This window comes from Panicum hallii, chromosome 4, assembly GCF_002211085.1.
Source record: "Panicum hallii strain FIL2 chromosome 4, PHallii_v3.1, whole genome shotgun sequence".
Lineage (NCBI taxonomy): Eukaryota > Viridiplantae > Streptophyta > Magnoliopsida > Poales > Poaceae > Panicum > Panicum hallii.
In genome coordinates, this window is record NC_038045.1 from 2,594,354 (window position 1) to 2,609,397 (window position 15,044).

The window sequence follows — 15,044 nt, forward strand, 5'->3', positions numbered from 1 at the left end:
AGTGGGTGGCGGGGCGCTATATAGCGGAGGAGCGAGGACGGAGGGCTCGTACCGTGGCGGCGTAAATGCGCGCCATCTACCATCAGAAAGGGGGCCATGAATGCTCCAGCGTGTTATTGAATGCGGGCTTGTGAGGGCTCGGAGCCGGAGAAAAGAAAAACCAGCAGCGGCAGCAGCACCAGCTCGCCGCCTAGCCTGGCCACCATGGCCGCCCGCCCCTTGACATCTACTAGAAGCAGAGGCCTGCAGGCTCCTTAATGGCGCGCGCCAGTGCCACGAGCCCGGTGCGGTTGGGGAGACGACGACGATGACGAGGACGCGGACGCGGGTAGTAGTGAGCGGCCAGTACTGACGACGGACCGGCGAGCGAGGACGCAAGTGAAGTGGCCTCCGTGCCGGACCCGGCCGGGACGGTTGGTTGGGTCGGGTCGGTTGCACCGGCCGGCCGGGTCGCGCGCGGGCACGAGGGCTCGCGCCCGCGCCCCGCCGTGACCGATCGATCTTTATGTTTGAGGGGGACGCCAGCCGGGACGGAACGGCCTCCCACCATTGCGGCGTTAGAGGCGGCAGGCCGAATCGGTTAGCACGTACGCCAAGAAGAAGAAGAGGCAGAAGCATCGTGATCGCTATCGGAAGGCCCTGGCAACATTCGGTTACGATCCGATGGAGACTTGGGGGATTTGATGGCGAAAGCTCAGTTTTGGATCGGAGGTGCTTCGCCTTCCTCTCTGCTGGGTGTGGGTGTTTGCAGGTCCGCCGAAAGGTTCCTTTTGCTTGGTGTCGTGGAGCTTCTTCTAGAACAAAACATGCGTACACATAACAGATGCCAGCCTTTTTTAGGGCTCCCTACATTTTGCGATGCCCAAATTCTTGGAGTTGCTGATACATCTGGCAATCGCCGGTGGGTGAGGAATGGCCTAAGTAGGAGTTTCAGACAACCATAGTTTCATATGTCCCTCTCTGCCTCTGAAAATATGATACATCTGAAAATGATAGTTGGAGCCCAAATTCGGATGTCCATCTACTAAATAAATGATAGGTCGAGGGTGTAAACTGAATTTTTTTCTAAATAAATATCTGTGTCATATTTTTTTAATAAATTCAAGAAAATATGAGCATTGTGCTAAGCTTGAGCTTGAATTTGAATGTACACATGTTAAAAAGACTAATTGCCTCAGCAACTCAGTTTGCAATCGACACATTTTCAAAGACGGTAAAAAGCTTTAAGTAAATCGCCGGTGCCAGAAAGGCTGCCAGTGTAAAGTGTGCGGCTGCGGGCGGTTGAACGCAGGGGGACCCAAATAACTTGCCTGTCCATGGGCCAGTGTGTCTGGACTTGTCGAGCTGAACAAGAACAACTGTGCAGCTGAGCTCCGTCTCCCCTGAAAACCCAAATCCCGTGCGCGTCCGGGAGTGGGATTGTCTGTTAACCAACGCCGCGTTCCGGTTCGCTGCGCAGGACCAGAAAGGCGACTGGATCATTATGGTTTCCTTGTGCCCACGCGAGGCTGACCGGATCTGGGTAATAGCCCAACGGCCGACCTGTTCCCACTTGAAAGCTCAGTTCAGGCTTCAGGGTTTCAGAATTCAGAGCGCCAACCAAGTAGCTCATGCCACCTCGCTGATCCAGCCATCAACAGATGTGTGCAGGTTAAACTACACGTGCTATATAGAACCCAATAAATCAGCCAGAGGAAAGCCAGAAATATGCCTGTTAGAAAAGCTGTTGAAAGAAACCACAGTTGTGGAATACATACTGTGTATATCATAGACAATTCTAAAGATCCTATGGAAAAAGGGATGTTTGGATCAAAATATATCACCACTATCTACATGAATCTGTTCGATATGTTGTCTTGGTAATGTGCTTCCCTGCTCTGCCATCTGAAGGACTGAAGCCTGAAAGAACGTTAGTATGGTGACAGCGCATCTGAGGAACCTGCAGCTTGGTTATCTTTGTCGGTTGATCTTCGTTTCATCGTCCTCCGGATTTCTTCCTCCTTCTTGTCGACAAACTGTAACAGCTCTTTGAAGCTGCCTAGGCCTGATGGCCTCCGCTGGATAGCATCAGCATCGGCTGCGCTGGGCTCACCGGCAGCTTCGGAACTGGAGTACTTTTTATATTGCCAGCAGATCCGTATGAAGAACACCACCAGAGCGAAGATACATGTCAGGGCACACATGAGGAAAAGGCCCGAAAAGCTTCCGACACCAAGCCTGGTTGCTCCCACCTGGCTGTCATCATCAGAGGCGCAACCAGGCCGCGTGAACCACTCGTCGTGAATTCTCTGAAGTTGGCCACTCTCTGAAAGTTGAAGGATGGCTGTCGACATGTCTGCAGCAAGAGGGGAGTCCCTCTGGAATGCCTGTAACGAAAAACAGTGGAGCAGAATAAATAATTTCATTTACAGCACTAGACATGTACTATTTATTTATGCTTCGCTGAGATGCAACGGGAGGAACGAATGAAGGCACAGAACAAGTTAAAGGACGGTGAACGTACAAAGCCCCATCCTTCCCTTGTGAATTGCTGTCCCACTATTCTGAAGTTGCAGTAGTATGACAGGAAGATATCAATATACGGCTTCTCATCCACAATCACGGCAACACCGCCGTATTTTGGTCCACGGTTGAGGGCATCAGCATATTCCTGGATCGTATTTAGTGCTACCAATCGAGACTCTGGAATATTGAGTTCTTGAATCAGGTACTTTTTGGTAAATTTTCCATTCTGGTATCCAATAGGTAAAGAACTGGAAATCAAACTATCAAGCCCTGTAATTCCTGTGTCAAGCTGTTGGACTGTAAGGATTGACGTCAAGCTAGCAGTATAACTTGAAGTGATGATCAGCACAACAAACAACCATATTATCACCACGAACCGCCCAAGTGCAGTTACAGTGTTTTCTCCTGAAGTGAATTTCTCGTTAAGACATTTACATCCATACAGGAAAATAATCATGGAAGAGTTAATATCATGTGACACATCTACTGGACTTACTGTGTGAGTAGAACATTGTTGAGAAGCTGAACCTGAAAGAGAAGCACACAATACCTGTCAATTTTTAAAGTTCAGCTAGCTAATCATTTAGAAAAACCACCAACAAAATAGCAGTAAATTATAAACCTAGCATGAGTTAAATAAAGCTAGAAACATTTTGACCCCGTAATGGTATTCCCAGTCTGAACTTCGACTCAAGCCAGGTGCGGTAAACTAGGATAAAACACATCCTTAAAGTAGCAACAGAAACGTACCAGAATATTGTTATAACTTGTCGCCGTGGAGAGCCTCGAAAATCCTCATTAATCCGATGTTCAAGAAGCCAAACTACTATCCCCACCAAAATAAAAAGAGCACCTGTGACACACCACATCTCCAATGTGAAGGGTTTAAGGAAAGCCCAGGCACTTGGAGTTATTTGCTTCACCGGCGCTACTATCACGAGCCCTGCCTCAACATAAGGCTGTGTATATTCTGAAATCGCTGTTCCATTTCTCACTATAGCAAAGTCGCCTACAGCTGCATCAAGGGTCTAAATGAAAATGAAACAAATCAGAGGATTGACAACAAAATGGTGAAATAAACTGGAACAAAGCACGAGGGCATACATTGGCAGCAACCATTCTAACAATGCCAATATAGCTTGGGTTCTTTGTGCCATCCCCAATAGTAACAAATTGGACAGGAACTGGGTAAGGAAGCAGTTTAATTGCCGCGTTGAATACATCAATGCAATAACCCGTCACATTATCAGGACCTCTGCCTGACACTAAATCCTTAAAGCTTGCTTTATTCGGAACCCCAACTCTCAGAGCCTGGCCATTGTTTCGGAATACCCAACCCCTAGGCGTAGTTGTGGAGTCACCTGGCCATACCACATTGTACAGCTGCTGGGCACTTGTATTTGGTGGCTTCTGATACAAAATTTCAGGAGCAGCAACAGAAAGGCCGGAATGGTTAGACCAATAGCCAATCAAGTGGGAGCCAGAACCACCAACATTAAGGATATCATACACTGGGCGTACTAAATTGCGGTCTGAACCAAACTGGACTGGACCTGTCACACCTGTAAAGTTTGTGAGTACAAGTTGCTGTAGCATCTGCTCACCACCATCAAATATCTTGAGAGTTGATAGACGCAAAGTGCTGCCATTCGAATCGTGCAACCTGGGATCTGTAGAGAAGTTGATCTGTTGCCCACTGTTGAGGAATTGATCGATAGCACGAGCAACAGTCCAAACACTGTCATAAGCATAAAAGCCGTATGAGTTCAAGCCAGAAGTAACACTTCTGTTACGAGCCACAGTATTCCATTTGGATATGAACTTATTCTTGACATCAGATTCAGGAGTGTGCTGACGAAGAACAATTAGTCCCTGAATATGACTCATATCTTTAAGATCTCTAGACGCCGAAGAATCAAGGACAGCAGCTAGCCAATCAGTTACTATCCAGACATAGCCAGTGGCCATCATCTGGAGCTTGTGAGCTGCAGAAAATATTCTCATCCCGGTGTCAGGATTGACATGCACAACCATGACCCTTGATTCCATCATGTTTGCTCTAAACAGTACATCACTTATCACGTCTGAATTTGAATTTGGAGGAATAGCTGCTTTATATGAAATCATTGCCCTTTTAGATGCAAGTGCATCACCAAGGGCGGACACACCACCGCGCCCATAATCATCATCAACATATATAGCAGTCACCCTTTTCCATTGATAGTAATCAACAATGCTAGCAACAGCATTCATTTGGAAGTAGTCACTTATGGTCATTCTTAAGAAGTAGGGATACTCTAATGCAGAAAGAGTTGGATCTGTGGCCGCAAATGACAGAAGAGGAACGTGTAGCTCATTAGCAACATGAGAGATGACATGGCCTATCCCCGAGGATTGCGGCCCAATCACCGCAACTACATTTTCTTTCATAAGCTGCAATGCTGCAACCAAGTAAGGTTTCAATGAATCAGTTCATGCACCATCAATGTGAGTAGCAGTGGCAGCTGACGAACTGAAGCTAAATTCTGAAGTTTTCCAAGCCAAGAAAAGGTTACAGCTTATTCTACACGTGGATATAAGATCCTACCAACTTTATCGTAAAACTTTATGCATGTCAAGCGAACTTTATTTTCTGACAAAAATAGGAAAACTAGTTGTGATTCAACAAAGCAGAAGTCTGCAATGGACCTATTTATTTTACTTTATTATTGTGCTCAAACATGACTCATACATAAAGTAATCTTGCATCAGAAGAAAGTGAAGAATTGGATTCTCCATAGCAGCTGCATGTTTCGTGCATGGTGCAACCTGCAGAATACCTTAACTAATTACATAGGTTATGTCGTTTGTGGTACCACTCCACCTCCACAAGTATTCTTTTTGTCAGTGTCTCTTCTATTGGCAGGACAATCAGGTTAGCAGAACTGCCTAGATTGACCAATATAGATAGTTACACTCCAGACTGGCTAAGGGAAAACAGATGGGTAGTCCTGCTGTGATATGAATGAAGCTCTTGTGTTTTACCCCCACCCCTCAAGAAAAAAAAAAGAGGATAGACCAATATGGAGAGTGGGATTTCATGACAAGAATGAGGGATTGGGGGTTCATACACATCCAAAAAGTATCGATGGAAGTTGAAACTCTTATCTATTTGAAAAATTGCGGAAGTAACTGATACTGACAATTTTGTGACATGAGAGCTTTTGCAAGTATCCGCACATCAAGGGCAATATCATCATAAGATTTTTTTTTTGACTGGAATGACGGTAAGATTAACAAAATAGTTATAAACATTAAGAAATCATCTCGTGAAACACGAGCCCAGCAATTATATATTACACTAAAATAAAGTGACGAATATAAAATTGGACCAATAGGGGGTACCTTGACCTAGTTTGACTAAGACACTATACCAATACTAATGCACTGGAACTTGAATATTTAGTGGTAGTCAACAATGAGGTCTATATAGGCTATGTTTGGATCCACCCCCAAATGGCAAAAGGGCAAATGGCAAAATTTTTGCTCCTGTCACATCAGATGTTTGGACGCTAATTAGAAGTATTAAATATAGTTTAATTAAAAAACTAATTACATAGATGAGGACTAAATGACGAGACGAATCTATTAAGCCTAATTAATCCATAATTAGCAAAATTTCGGTAGCATTTGCCCTTTTGCACTTTGGGGTGTTTGGATCCAAAAGTGCAAAAAAAGTGCAAAAGAGCAAAAGTTTTGCACTTTCTCTTTCTCTTTCCCAGTCATCCAAACATGGCCATACTTATAGGGTATTTAGTCATGAGAGAATCTCAAAACAGAAAGGCAAGGATAATTAACTAGTAGTACAAAACAATACCAAAATAGAATGGCCGGGACAATCAAAACTGTTTGAGGGTGTAAAATAGTATTTCCCCCCTCTTTTGTGCTTCAGCTTCAATGCTTCACTAAGATAAAAGCTAACACATCCAGAAAAAAATAGCGATTACGATTACCGCATAGTTACTGACCACTATATTTCTTCACAGCTGTGAAAAAGCTTTGCATTCATGGAGGCGTCGACGCTGCTCGTTCTGCGGCAATTCTAATTCTCGACAAGGTAATTCTAAGTCTTGACACGGTAATCCTAATTCTTGCCACAAGGACACGAACAACTCAACTCAAGGAAAGAGAGGAAGCGAAAAAAGAGGGGAAAAAAACCAACCTTCGACGGTCCCAAGAAAGGCGCTGCAGTTGGTGTCGTGGCTCTTCAGACTGAGCTTCGTCCCCGCGAGCACCGTGCCGTCCGCGTTGACGTCGTCGACGGCGAGCTCGACGGCGAGCCGCGCCGCGCGGCCAATCGTGGAGTCGTACGTGAAGAGGGCGCCCACGGCCACCTCGCTCGGCCGCGCCCCCGCCGCCGACACCGCCCCCGCGGCGGCGGCGAGCGCCAAGAACCAAGCCACCAGCTGAGCCGCGCCCATTGGCCTGAATCCAAGCGGCGCTAGAGCACGGGGGCCGCCGAAAGCCGAGACCTTGGATCAGGTGGAGGCCTGGAGCTATACCATCATTTCATCGTAAAGCAAGATTCGGGTTTCGAGGCGAGCAAGGAAGGAGGATAGTGACAAGGACAACTGGGGATCGGAGGAGCCGAGCTCTCTCCCTCTCCCTGGGAGACCGGAAACAAGCTTGGGAGGCCGGGACCGGGAGGAAGCTTGAGGAATGAGAACAGTATCGGAGCTCAGGATCGACAGGTAGTCCAAGAATCGGAACCTCGAATGCGGCAGGAGCGAATGCGCAGGTGTGTGTGAATCACGCATGACGCGAGCACGGTAAGAGACAGCGAGCGAGCGAGCGAGCGAGCGAGAGGGAGAGGTGAATGGTGACGGAAGGAGAGAATTTTGTTGCCACGGGCGCGTCGCGAGGCGATAAGGATATTCTCGTGCCCAAGTCGCAGCCACTGGTCCGCCGGCCCATGCGTCTGCACTGGCCAGTAATTTTTTGGAAACAATCTCTCTCTCAATCAATCAATCATAGTCCAGGACAGCATGATTTTTCTAGCTCAGCGACGCAGATTGTGTTGGATCATCTCATTGACCTGTAGAGTGCCGCACGTGTCTTCTAAAAACTTCTTAAATAACTAATTTATATTAAAAAAATTATAGTAAACAATAATTTGTAATTATACAAAGATATACGTACAGGGATGTATTTTTAGAAATTATAGTAAATAAAAGTCACATAATTTATCTAAACACATTATTGATACTAAATCTAAATTCAATAGCTTAAGTGCACTTCTAAACTATTACGGTCTTGCAAAAGCTTCATGCTATTTTTAGGTGTCTTGTTTTGCATTGTCTTATAACTTTTAAAGGCCACCTAAAATATATAGTACTAAGATGATAGTGATACAGTTAATATGGTAAACAAATAATCATCCGAGTCTAAGAAGTTTTGGAGCATAATACATACAATTCCAGAGATGAAACCATGTCCATCATTGCAAACATGAAAAAATTTATGTTCATAGCAAAACTTAACATGAGTAGGAACTACTTCGATTTAAATTTAAAAGAAAGTGTTATATCCTCTAAAACGGACAAGAGGAGCATAACCACATGGATAAATTGTTATCTTAGACCTGAAGGGATAACCACATGAATAAGACATCACCACAGTAAATACATCACATTAAACTCAATGATGAATTAGCTTCTCTGCACATCTTTGCCACAATTTCTGCTATACTCACATGCCTTTGTCCAAGAAAATTACAAAGCAACACATTGCATGTAGCTAATAGGATGTGTTTATAGAGCACACTCATAAATTTTAGAGCAAATTTTTGTAGTATTTTACAGAATTTAATTGGATCACATGAAGAGAAAAAATATCTACAATAAAAGTTATTAACAGAAGAATGAGATCAAGCATGGTAGTATTTCTTATATGATAGTACGAAACATGTGAGGTCAGATCATTAGTGTAAGACAAACACCTAAAATCTAAAGATGACATACTAATTTAAACTATGGCTTCTCGATTCCACGTGCACCAAGCGGCCCATGTCAAATTCAATAAACATAGGCTTATACACCAAATTCTACTATTTTAACATAGGCTAACATATCTGAGTATGTGCAATCAAAAGAAAATTATACCTATAAGCACATATCATTATTTAATTCCTAATATGGTTGTTCTCCTCACTAAAATAAAAATGGGAAAAGACGTAGTAAAGCTGGTTTATGCACAGATTCAGGATAAGAAAAAACTAACAAGTTTTACCTCCCTGTTGCCCTTTTTGGTGTACATGAATAATCTGATACCTTATTTTCTCGAACAATTAATCTGATACCTAATGCCTGATAAAGTGAGTCCTTCATCATCTCTGCAATGATTCATCGAACATGCAGTTTAAATTTTCTTTAGATAATGACATCCAGTTTTAGATAGATGCAATAATTAATTGTTGACACCCAAAGACACACTGTACATAAGAACCATCCATGAAGGTAAATAGATATTCCATATTTGATGAGTTCCATGCCCTTACTGAAAGAAGAATATATGGGCGTGAATGGGTTGCTCTGCTGCATGAAGTAACGCCATTCTTACTCCCTTAAAACAGAAAAGAATCCAAAACCTGCAGTTGAAATAAAAAGTTATTACATCATTTCAGTTGAAAAGTTGTTACATGAGTGTTATTCCTATAATGCATAAAAAAAGAAAAAATCGGTACTTTTCTGCAAACACTATATCAATTGTAAAGCTTCATGATGAAACTCATGATTTCAGCCTCCAGCAAGATGCTCAAAAGCTTGCAATCAAATGCCCATTGAGCTAGTGTTTCATAGCAGTCAAGAAACAATTTACACAAAAAAAACTTGAAGCCCATGTGAAATAGAGTAAAATAAATTTCAATTTTTTTTTGGCTCACCCGTTGATCCAAGTGGTTGCCACAACATTCCACTTCCCATCAAGTAAAATATTAAACTGCTGTGATAATTTGATGTATCTTTTCAAGTTACCTCAAAAAATTACAAAAGAATAGATTGAATGGTCAAGATGCAAGACCGATGGACGATGACTCCAGTTATTGCATGAGGATTGTGAATCCATCGCAAAATATTCCGAAGGCAACAAACAAAGATATGCATATCATCCTACTTGTTGATCATAGAGAACCAAGATAGAAGATGTAATTCATTAAGTTTAAGGAAGACATATCATAAAATTGCTTATGGATAAGGGTACCTAAGGCTGGGTTCAAGACGTCTGCTCCATGCCGTCCCTAGCTGCAGTCAGTCAGGCAGGTAGGGGCACGTAGACCATTTTATTGTTGACGGACTCATTGATCCCAAGATCCGTAAGCTCCATAATTTGCTATGCTATTTTCATTATTCTAGAATTTCTTAAACCTACCTGCAGCAGAAATGAAATCATTTAACCAAAATAAGTGTATCAACCATCCTGCATACTAAGTCTTGTAACTTTTCTTTTTACCTAAATGTATGGTGGGAACCTACACACCATTTACTTGGCTAGCATAAAACTTTGTTCATCTACAAACCACTCATTTGGCACATAATAATTTAATTGTTTTTCCATTACCATTTGAACACCGATAAGAATCCATGCACCATAGAAATAAAAAATATTCACAATTCTGTAGATCACACAAAGAAATGCTAGCCATGCTAAAAATTAAATATTTCAAAAATTCTATAAATCAAAAGATGGATTATGGATCTTGTCATGTCTACTTTATTGAGTTTATCAGATTATTTGTCCTTGATTGCAACCAACCTTCTTGGCAAGTGCTCTGGTGGGAGATCGCATTGCAACCTATGTACATTGATGCTCGTCCATCCAATAGACTTTATGTCAGCATCCTTCATCTTGATCTCATTTTATTAATTGTCTTGTGATTCCTCCTTCAAGTGCCCAGCCACCAGCTCCTTGAAGCGCTATCCAAATCTGATTGGATCGTTTGTCAAGTTAAATGCACATATGACTTCTGTTAACCATAATTTATTGGTGCTTCATGTGTGTTATCTTGTTCAATCGACAATACATATTGGCAAGAAGCAAATTTAATAATAAATATAATATATAACGGAAAACATGATGTGCTAGCTAACCATTGCCCATTGGAGTTTAATATCACATCAAGTCATCATCTTGAGATTCTTCTATCTTGAACTGTGCTGCTGGTCTTGACCTTGATACTGCTAGAATACAGTGCTCAAATTAGAAAATATAGAAAGAAACAAGAGATCTAGAAAATCAGTGTTAGCTTGATTATGTGATTTACACTATCCCCAAAGTTTTTTTATTCTCAATCACCTCGGTAGTGCATTCTCTTCAAATCTAATTGAACAGGAGAAACTGGCAGACTATGAACCTCATTGGGAACCACAACATGCTTGTTAATTCATCAATTACCACATCAACCCACAAAACTTGCGTACTCTCAGAGCCGAGCACACAGGACTACGCACGTGGTGTACTTTTTTTAGGATAAGGGATGGAATATGGCTCACGCCCTATATCTGTTGTAACTACTCGTAGCCTAGTAGAACTGCTCCTATAGTAATAAAACTAGTCGGATACAGTAGGGAACTACCAGAAAAGTACTCGGGTAGGACTCTAGGGCATGTATCCGACTACGACTTCCATGTAAATCTGTCCCCTCAGACTATATAAGCGCGACAGGACCCCCTCCAGGGGGAATCACCCAGGAGATCACACGATCACCATCAAAGACAATACAAACCACACAAAACGTAGGGTATTATGCTCTCGGCGGCCTGAACCTGTCTAAATCTCGTGTTCCTTGCACCTTCGAGTTCCTGATCTCGGCGACACCCTACCTACAAACTGACCACCTCGGGGGTATCCCTCGGTGGGCGTGGCGGAAAAACTCCGACACGTACCTATGTGGTTGAAGCTCTTGAACATCTTGGGGTGTCACGGTTGCCATGAGAAGACCTAGAGTGCAAGAAATTTGGTGGTTGACTGATCAAGGGCATTTCATCGAATACTTTCTAAGCAGCTATTTCTTAGGTAGAATAGTATAATCAAAAGGGTGGCAATGGGTAAATGAGCCTTGGGGAAGGCAACATTAGACAAGATTTAAAGGATACCCCATCATGTCGATCCCTTGGCACCCGTGGGCGTTGTTGGCGATGACGCCGTCGCCATCTCGGATGTGTTCGCCTATGTCAATTGCCAGCCACAAGGAGAAACGCACAGCACCATCCAACTCTACCCGGAGCTGGATGAAATCCAATACGAGAGATAGGGACTTCCTTAGTAGGTCAGTGCTAGAGAATTTCAATCCATGGTAGGAAGCGCGGGGATCTGACGGGGATGAGGGACAAGCATTGTGGCTGTGGCACTATGTTGAGGGCGAGCATATGCTGGATCTCGGAATTACGAGTGTGAAAGGATCATGATGTCACCTAGAGGGGGGTGGATAGGCGCACCTACAAATTTTCACTTCAAAGTGGCGGATAAAATTCACTGTCTGCCAAACCGAAACTTCTGGGTTAGCAAATCTGGAACTTCTGAATTTGAGTAGAGCAGTAGATGAACTTGGAAATTTCGGGTTTTGCAAACCGGAACTTCTGGATTCACACAGAGCAGACTGAACACAATAAATTCAATCAATTTAGAGCGAGTAAGTTCAAACCCCTAATGCAGAGTATGCTTAGTGAAATTTCTGAAGCAGGTCCACACAGTTCCTGCACATAGAAACACTACCAACCAAGTAGATCAACCAATTTCACAAATACCACAAAGAATGCAACGAGAAGCAAAAAGGTGAGAGACACGGAGATTTGTTTTACTGAAGTTCGGATTCACTGCTCACTACCAAAGCTGCTACTAAAGCATAGTGAATCCTACTCTTCGTTGAGGAACTCTTTAGGATGTGAGTCTATTCCACTTCACTTCCACCAAGCCGGGTCTTTTTCCAACCACTTCCCCAATTCACTAAGCTTGCTTCTTCCCTTGTGGAGGCGAAGCGCAACCTGCACAAACTTCCAGCGGCTCACCACACGATTGGAAGCTCGCTGGGCAACACCTAGCCGTCTAGGAGCCAAAGCTCCAAGAGTAACAAATGCGAAACACAAGATTTCGGCCAAACTCAAGTGCTCAAGGTTTGCTGTGCTCTCTAGTATTTTCAAGCTTTCACTCTGTCAAACCCAAACTCAAAAATAATACAAGAATCACACAATCTCACAAAGAGAGGTTGGGGAGAGCTCAACAAGACTACCAAGCTTTCTTAGAACGACCAGTAAGCAACAGATTAATGCCTGTAACAGCAGCCCCCAAGAAGGGGGCTCAAAAGTATAAATAGCTAGGTCCAAAGAAACTAGCCGTCATGTGATAGTTAGAACACGGAACTTCCGGATTCTCATACCCGGAACTTCTAGGTTTTTCAAACCTACTGGCCGTTAGTGCCACATATGCAAAATCTGGAACTTTCGGGTTGTCCCTTTTAATTCCATCCAATGTGCACTTGAGTCTTTTATGTCTCTCTCACTTACTTGGGTTACTTGGGCACCGAGACTAAATCAAAATATAATATGATGCATCCCTCTTGATAGTACATTACACCTATACTCAAGTTCAAAGATAGATTACATTTCAACCATTTGAGTTTCTCAAAAATGTATTATGTCGTGCCTTAATTATTATCAATCTGAGAAGTGCATCCAACTTAGTTTCTATAACTTGAGTACAACTTCCTTTAACTAGTGACCTGAACCATTATCTTTGAATGAAATCTACTTCTAGTTCAAACCACCATCTTCACATTAAGATTCTAGAAAGATTGATACTTGCTAATATGAACATCATACATTACCAAGATTCTTCAAGTTGAATCCAAAGAAAGTTTCTTCACCCTAGCGTTGGTACCTTGGCACAAACCAATTGCCCTTCACCAAGCTTAGTCCTTCGAAACACTATCCCGAATTCCGACTCGTCATCCTTGCATCACATAGAGTTCCATATAGGTTTGTATTATAATTAAATCATCAATAAAATCTATTCCTCCAAATTCATTGCAACTTATATCTTCTATTGATAGATTGTCCATTTCTTCACAAGAAATTCTCTTCTAGTGCTATAATTTTGTCAACAAATTTCATTTGGATATACGAATAGTTGTTATCAAATATGTAACTTAATCCAATAATCAAGGCCTACTCACACGTCTTGTCATATGAGTCTTTTATCTTTACTTTCAATATCTTTCATCATAAATATTCCATTGATATAACAATCAATTCCTGCTCATATACTCAACAAGATCATTAGTTTTTTAATTACGGTGTCATTATATTCATCAAAATCCATTAGAGGCCTAGATACACTTTCAGAATGGCCCGACCATCACCATTGATCATGTGCTTCATCTGGATCGCCGCCGCCACCCGCCGCCATGGACGCTTTCTGTTGGGCTGCCGCCATCGCTGAGAGGCTAGCTGTTGTGATTGAGATGGAGGCGTCGAGTCAGGCCGCCTCCATAGCAGTTTCAGCCACCGCTTCCAAGGCCCATAACCCATCGCCGGTGCCGCCGGCTGTCATATTCTGTACATGGGAGGGGCGGCTATGGCGAATAGGTAGGGGAGCGGTGGTGCGGCTGCTGTCTAGGTGAGGCGTTGAGGATGCGTTTGGCGAGTCGGCAGGGGATCGTGAAGTCTTGCGTAGAGGTTAAGCAGCAGCGTATGACAAACATCGAGGCGTGATCCTCGGATGAGAAACTGACGGGTGGGATTGGGTGTGTACGTAAGGGCGGGTATGATTTTATTTGGGAGTAGAGGCAAAAAGGCAGAAATATTTTAGTATGCTGTTTTTTCAATATTCTAAAATCTTTACATCTTCCAACCTACCAAGCGGGCCCTTATGTGAAGGGTAAGTGGGAATTTTTCAGGTGGGGAAGATTTTCAATTCTTTTAGATCCTTATCTCATTGATGATGAATCAGTGCATGAATCAATTTCCTGCGCCACGGCATGAGATCCTGCGTTAGCGCTGCTACTCATCACTAGCCACTGTCCGTCTGGTCGTGAGATGAAATGTCTGCAAAGAAAGATCTCCTCTAATTCTGGCTGATGACTTTAGCCTGAGCGTCAGTAATCGTTTCACTACATCCTTACTCGCTTAGGGTCCGGTTGGTAGGACTTCAGTTTCTTTGGTGGAGCGATTTTTTCTGATAGAGTTAAAACTGTTTTAGAAATTGTTTGGAAAAACGGCTTATCCTGTATTTTATAAAAGGGATGTGAGAAGTGAACTGTCCTGTATGCCTATGGCTACGTGGCTTGTTTGAATGGATGAATTGATTGTTTTGCATCAGTTTATAATTTGAGTTCATTTAACATTAAAAGTATAAATTAAAAGGGATTGGTGTTTAAGCAATAATTAGTGACTTTTGTTATAGTAGAATAAATTTACAAAAATAAATATAATCATCATATAATATGAAACCATACAAGGGTCTCGACTTATCACAAAAATATTTGACGTCTATTACTTTTTTTCCTTTTT

General features: G+C 42.7%; 1 protein-coding gene across 2 annotated transcripts; it reads right to left on the reverse strand.

The window, feature by feature from the left end:
• Positions 1-1,668: 1,668 nt before the first annotated feature.
• On the reverse strand, positions 1,669-7,372 carry LOC112888994 (glutamate receptor 3.4-like). 2 transcript variants are annotated; one of them, XM_025955441.1, is made up of 6 exons: positions 6,707-7,361; positions 3,610-4,946; positions 3,256-3,533; positions 3,002-3,033; positions 2,504-2,910; positions 1,669-2,366 (listed from the first exon to the last, which is right to left on the reverse strand). In XM_025955441.1, the coding sequence occupies exons 1-6, from the start codon at positions 6,963-6,965 to the stop codon at positions 1,911-1,913; spliced, it is 2,769 nt and encodes a 922-aa protein (XP_025811226.1). In that variant the 5' UTR covers positions 6,966-7,361; the 3' UTR covers positions 1,669-1,910. The 2 variants fall into 2 exon arrangements, 1 of the variants encoding a protein (XP_025811226.1); XR_003227974.1 differs by having other exon boundaries at positions 1,955-2,366; positions 3,002-3,055; positions 6,707-7,372.
• Positions 7,373-15,044: the final 7,672 nt, after the last annotated feature.